We start from the raw sequence: 6,952 nt of genomic DNA, 5'->3' as shown, positions 1-6,952 counted from the left end.
CAGGACAGATAACTATGAAAATGTGAATAACAGTATGCAGTTTTGCAAGTTGAAGAAGGGATAACTTGCAGTAATTAAAGGATAAATTTAATCTAACTGGGTCACTGATGCACCAAATTTTAACATTCAGCATATCAATAGACGCCCCATAATTGAATACACAATAATGGAAGATCTGGCGTCTGGTTTGGTTCAACTACCAAATTAGACATCAAGAGAATAACAGCAGACAGTCAGGACTGCTAAGAGGACTATTTGTACCCCCCATGCCCACCCTCCATGATCTTCTAGAGTGAGGCAAAGGGCTAAGAAGATCACTTAGGACCCTGCACAATCAGCCTACACTCACTCTTGTAAATAAATTATCTGTCCATTGATTTAAACAATATTTCTATTTCCGTATCTAGTGCATTGAATAATTGTGTGTTTTTCTTATATTGTGTTATACACAATTGTATGTCCTATGTGTGTGTGACTCCTGTCACCAAGTCAAGGTCCTCAGTTGCACGAGGAGAATTTAATCTACATATTAAATACTGGTCCCAGATTATTCACTTTTTAAATGAGAAATAAATCAAATCAAATAAAAATAATTATAAATAAATGAGAAATAAATCGTTTTTAACAGATGGAGATATGCCGAAAAAAGAGAAAAAAAAGGGTGCATCTCGATACAAATGGCAACTTGTGTTTGTCCAATCCACACTTTTTTAAATTGATGCATGGCATAAAAACATAAATTCTAAACCCTAATAATAAAAATACCCGAGGTTTTTAAGTTTATCAGGTGCTTTCAGTCACAGAAATCCATGATGAGACGTCTGACAAGTGAAACAAAACTCCTTAAGAACATTATTAAGAAACTTTAAAAGCTAACGAGACTCAAGGAGAGAAAACCCTTTTTGTTTCTACACCGGGCTGGACAGTGGAAGTCAGGCGGTGTAGGAACATGATATGAAATGAACGTTTGAATCTATCACTCTTCAAAGGAGAATCAACGAGAACATGAGAACGACCCAGGGATGGATGGAGAAACCGATTTTTCACAGCGAGTACGGGAAGTGAGATCAGGCTATTCCTCCCGAAAGTGTTGCAGGTTGCTTCGTTTTTTGATGAGATTTTGAAACGATTCACTTAGTTGTAAATTTATTCATATGGTAATGTTGAAGCATCTGCTCGATGAAAGGCGTTCGAATGACAATTAAATTCATATTCACAAACATCAGATGGCATCTGGGGCAAATTCATTTTTGTTTCTTGATACGTATCACCACATATTTGTGGATTTGTGTACGAAATACTCAACCCAAACATATAATATTATATACAATATATGGAGAAAAGTATGTGGACACCTGATTCCTATGTGCTTTTTAAACATCCTGTTTGAATGACCTCCACTCTTCTGGGAAGATGTTCCACTAGATTTTGGAGCCACAAGAGCATTAATAAAGTCAAGTAATATGGTATTATATACACTATACTCTATAAACGAAGGTTTGTGGACACCTGACCATCATATTCATTTATCTAATTCCACATTTAGTCCCCAATCGCTGTTATAATAACTCTTCTGGGACGATGTTCCACTAAAATTTGGAGAATGGTGATCATTCAGCCACAAGGGTGTTAGTAAAGTGATGTGAGTGAGGTGAGGAGAACCTGGGGGTGCCGTTCTAAAACATCTCAAAGCTGTGAAACAGGGTTGAGGTTGGAGCTCTACAGCATTTGATCTTCCACACACTTTCAACCCATGTAAAGCGAATCTTTATAGGGCTCATATTGTGCGCTTAGGGCTTGTTAGTTATAACGGAAATTGGAATAGAATAGAATAGAATAGAATAGAATAGAATAGAATAGAATAGAATAGAATAGAATAGAATAAAATGGAATAGAATAGAATGAAATGGAATAGAATAGAATGAAATGGAATAGAATAGAATAGAATAGAATAGAATAGAATAGAATAGAATAGAATAGAATAGAATAAAATGGAATAGAATGAAATGGAATAGAATAAATTAAAATAGAATAGAATAGAATAGAATGGAATGGAATAGAATGAAATGGAACAGAATAGAATAGAATGGAATAGAATAGAATAGAATAGAATAGAATAGAATAGAATAGAATAGAATAAATTAAAATAGAATGAAATAGAATTGAATGGAATGGAATGGAATGGAATTGAATAGAATAGAAAAGAATAGAATATTAATTTGGGTTGTCTTGATATTGACTTGAACGTAGAAAGCACTTCTGTATCTCATTCTCCCTCCCTCCCTCCATTCCTCCCTCTCTTTCTTTCTTTCTTTCTTTCTTTCTTTCTTTCTTTCTTTCTTTCTTTCTTTCTTTCTTTCTTTCTTTCTTTCTTTCTTTCTTTCTTTCTTTCTTTCTTTCTTTCTCTTTATCTGTTTTTTTTTTTTCTTCCTTTACACCATAAATGTTCTCAGCATCCTACACACGTGCATCGGATAATTCCTGGATGATCTGAGCCGGAGATAAAGGAGATGAATGACAGATTGAGAGGTAAAGTCAGTGAGCGCCCTCCTCCTCCTCATTCTTTCCCCCACGCGTGCACGCGCGTGGCCAGAGTGAGAGAGAGAGAGAGAGAGAGAGAGAGTGTGTGTGTGTGTGTGTGTGTGTGTGTGTGTGTGTGTGTGTGTGTGTGTGTGTGTGTGTGTGTGTGTGTGCGCGCACGGCGAACGCATAAAGCGAAGCGCACGGCTCCGGGAGCTTCATTACTCCTTGCGAAGTGGACCCAGGACGCAGGATGGAGGACGCGGTGCTCTGCGGCGCGGGCGGCACACGCGCGGCGGCTCTTTTACGCACGCAGCGTGGACAGCGTGGACAGCCGAGCGGCACGCACACGCGCGTTTCCACGTTGCGGCTCGAACGAAATATATAACGCAGGGAAGAAAGTCCTGGAAGTTTCCACGATACTTTCTTTTTTTCTCTCTTTCTTTCTTTTTATCTTTTTTTTTAATGCCATGCACCCGGGTGGGGATTACTCAAAAAATGACACGCAAAAAACGCAGAGGATGAGAAGATAAGAGGACGCACTTGTTAAAAAGGTTGTTCCAAAAGCAAGAAAAATTAGAAAATTAAACCACAACAGCAACAAAGATGGAGCGCTCGGGTGCGTTTAAACCCAGCCCCGTGCCGTATGGAGAGCTTCTGAACCTATCGTCCAACTCCACGGACTCGAATTACACGGACGAGCCCCGGAGCGTTTTGGCGCAGGCGAGCGCGGCCGTGTTCTTGTCTCTCCTGACGTGCGCGACGGCGCTTTCCAACGCGTTCGTCATCGCCACCATCTACCAATCCCAAAAGCTGCACACTCCAGCCAACCTATTGATCGGCTCTTTGGCTGTCACCGACCTCCTCGTGTCGGTGCTGGTGATGCCCGTGAGCGCTGCGTATACCATCAGCCAAACGTGGACGCTGGGCCAGGTGGCGTGTGACCTCTGGCTGTCGTCGGACATCACGTGCTGCACGGCGTCCATCCTTCACCTCTGCGTCATCGCGCTGGACCGCTACTGGGCGATCACGGACGCAGTGGGGTACTCGGCAAAGCGTACGCGAGGACGCGCGGCCGCCATGATCGCCGGCGCCTGGGTCATCGCCATATCCATCTCGGTGCCACCCTTTTTCTGGCGCCAGGTCAAGGCGGACGAAGAGGTCACCAGCTGCTACGTCAACCAGGACCACGTCTTCTACACCATCTACTCCACTTTTGGCGCCTTCTACATCCCCACACTGCTCCTGGTAGCCCTCTACGGCAGGATTTACGTCGAGGCCCGGAAACGAATATTAAAACAGTCCCCCCATAAACCGGGTAAACGACTAACATCCGCTCATTTGATCACAGACTCTCCCGGGTCCGTGGCCTCCACCACGTCGCTCACGTACGGCACAGGGGAATCGACGTCGTATGACGGTACAGCCTCGGCTTCGGTGAACAGTCAGGTGAAAGTCACGATGTCCGATGCGCTTCTGGAAAAGAAGCGAATCTCGGCGGCACGGGAAAGGAAGGCCACCAAAACTTTAGGGATTATACTCGGGGCGTACATCGTGTGCTGGTTGCCGTTCTTCATGTATACGCTTCTCGTGCCTATCTGCACCATGTGCACGTTTTACCCTGAGCTGTTCAACCTGTTCACGTGGCTCGGCTACCTGAACTCGCTCATCAACCCCATTATTTACACCATGTCCAACGAGGACTTCAAACAGGCGTTCCATAAACTCATGCGTTTCAACTGTTGTCGATCTTGAGTACTTTTTTTGCGACGAGAAGAACGGCCGGCGAGGAACGCTACGAGAACTGCCGTGTAACGACAGTCGCCATTTATCTCCATATCACTGCCTACGTGTTACAGATGTGGGGGATGGGGGGGGTATCATATATCTACCTAGGGTGCAAGCAAATCTTTAAACGCAGCCATCGGATAGGTAAACACCACCGCCGTGAATGTGAAAGTGTCTCTGTAGCTTTATTCGTGACACCCATCTGAGAAAAGTGTACTATTCATGATCTCCTGGGCATTTGACATTTTTTTTTTTCGTGTAAACAAAACCTTAACCTGGAGTGTTTTCTTTTTCAGCAGGTATACAGTGGTGTGAAAAAATACCGGGATGAATAAATCTAACACTGTGCTGTATAGTAACTGGTTTTGAGTTCCTTGAAACCCCTTAAACAACTCAAAATATTATTCGTCTGCTCAAATATGTTGAGTTCGCCGCTGTTGAATGCTCAATTCTGATTGGTCAGAAGGTTTTGACTATTGTTCTAGACAGGCTTCTAGTAAATAGCGTATATAACATATAGAAAAAAAGCTTTATTGAGATTTATTAGAGTCTTCAGTAGTGTCAGAACCTTGTAATAGGATCTAACTTACCTATTGTTGGTTCCTAATGACCAATGAGGTGATAAGTATGAGGGGATCTCATCATAGAGAGATTCTAATTCTCCGAATTCCAGAAATTGTTCGTAACGCTCGACGTAATTTTCTTCTAGAACGTTTTAAAAACACACAAAAGTGTAACCAGGAAAAAAAATCAGTGGTTAAGATATTGGACTTCTCAGGTTGTGAGTTTTAAATTGCAGCACCTCTCAGCTACTGGTCCCTTGAGCAAAGCCCTGAACCCTCAACTGCTCATTTGTGTAAATTGTGTAGATTGTTGCTCTGGATAAAGGCGTCTGCCAAATACCTTTCGATGTGAATGTGACGTTGAACTGGTCACTAATTGAGGTTTCACTCCATTGATGGCTTCAAAAACCATTATTCAGTTTACTTTCAACATTGGATATTGTCTCAAAGAAGCTTTACTGCCATAAATAGATTACAAATATACATTTTATATTTAAATTAATTTGTATAAATGTATACCCAATAACGAGGTCCCCTGGTGGTCTAGTGGTTAAGATGCAGCGCTCCCACCGCTGCGACCCGGGTTCGATTCCCGGTCAGGGAACCATCCCCAGCCACTTTTAGTGCCGGTCCCAAGCCCGGATAAATTGGGGAGGGTTGCGTTAGGAAGGGCATCCAGCGTAAAACATGTGCCAAATCAAACGTGCGGAGGATCCGCTGTGGCGACCCCTAACGGGAGAAGCCGAAAAGAAAGTAAAGTATACCCAATAACCAAACCAGTGGAGGGGAGTGGTAGCTTAGTAATTAAGGCTCTGGGTTACTAATCGGAAGGTCGGTGGTTCAAGCCCCGGTTTAGCCAAGCTGCCACTCATGGGCTCTTAAGCAAGGCCCTTAACTCTCTGTGCTCCAGGGACCCTGCATCATATCATGGCTGACCCTGCTCTCTGACCCCAGCTTCTGAGCAAGCAGGGATATGCAAAGAACACATTTCACTGTGCTGTAATGTTTATGTGACAAATATATTCTATTCTATTATGGTGTGGAAAACCGCATGATGAAACCTTGAGAGAAACCAGACTCAAAAGGGAACCTGTGCTCATCTGGGTGACACTCGAATGTCCATTCATTATACTGTTGAGGCTCACCAATGGACACTTTTGTGAAGATCTGTTCGTGGTGATTGTATTCCTAAGCCATAATAGTAAACTAATGTATCTTTACATTGTCATCGTTACGGCATATCAGCTAATCAGCTATGGGGTTAAGGGACTTGCTCAGGGGCCAAGAAGTGGCAGTTTGTGACAGTCCAAATAAATTCTTGAGTTTAACCCTCCGCAGCAACTTCATGGATCGTTGGACTGTTCATGTGCTCAGCTGAACTCCATCCATAAGTAGGGTGTCAGGATGAACCCATCAGGATCATCACCACTGAGGTGTAATTGTATCAGTGTGCAACACATGAAACCTAGTGGTGCTTGTTCTTCTTGACATAAACGCTTCATAAACAGTATCTTACATTAGCATGCCGTTTGAAAAGGAACGATTTTAGCTAGCTTGCAGAATGTCGATTGTCAGTGATACAAATCTGTGTGATATTCATTGCTGGATTTATACTTTGGATCCTATTTATCATCATTTATGCATTACTACATTTATCATCATTCTGCTTTTTGAGCTGAGGGGGAAAGAAAATCCCAATATTTCTCACACCACTGTAAAGGAATCAAAGATTATCGGATGACATGGAAAGTCCACCGCAAATAAAACGGTCGTGAAAAAGGTCAAAACGCCATTATGATGCAATATAAATGAATCGAGGTATTAATTTAAAAAAATGTTTATTATTTATTTGTATTTTTTTTTTTATTTAAAACTTTTCATTGATATGAATGAATCAATGCATTGAGGAATTATTTTACTTTTTTTTTTATTATTTTTTTTATTTTTTTATTTTTTTTCAAAACTTCATCTGTGAAGTTTTAAAAATAAAAATAAACAAATAAATACAAATAAATAAATAAAATTTTTTAATTAATACCTGGATTTATTTATATTGCATCATAATGCAATATAAATTAATT

At 41.6% G+C, this 6,952-nt stretch overlaps 1 protein-coding gene across 1 annotated transcript; it reads left to right on the top strand.

Annotated features, from left to right (window-relative positions):
- Positions 1-2,763: 2,763 nt before the first annotated feature.
- Positions 2,764-4,667, top strand: LOC310722570 (5-hydroxytryptamine receptor 1B-like). Its single transcript, XM_083535146.1, has one exon. It carries the CDS (start codon positions 3,127-3,129, stop codon positions 4,273-4,275), a length of 1,149 nt encoding a protein of 382 aa, XP_083391272.1. The 5' UTR covers positions 2,764-3,126; the 3' UTR covers positions 4,276-4,667.
- The last annotated feature ends 2,285 nt before the right edge of the window (positions 4,668-6,952 follow it).

This window comes from Silurus aristotelis (genome assembly GCF_946808225.1).
Source record: "Silurus aristotelis genome assembly, chromosome: 29".
In the NCBI taxonomy this organism is placed as follows: Eukaryota; Metazoa; Chordata; class Actinopteri; order Siluriformes; family Siluridae; genus Silurus; species Silurus aristotelis.
The sequence above is the reverse complement of the archived record's forward strand: the minus strand, read 5'-3'. Positions and strand labels throughout refer to the sequence as shown.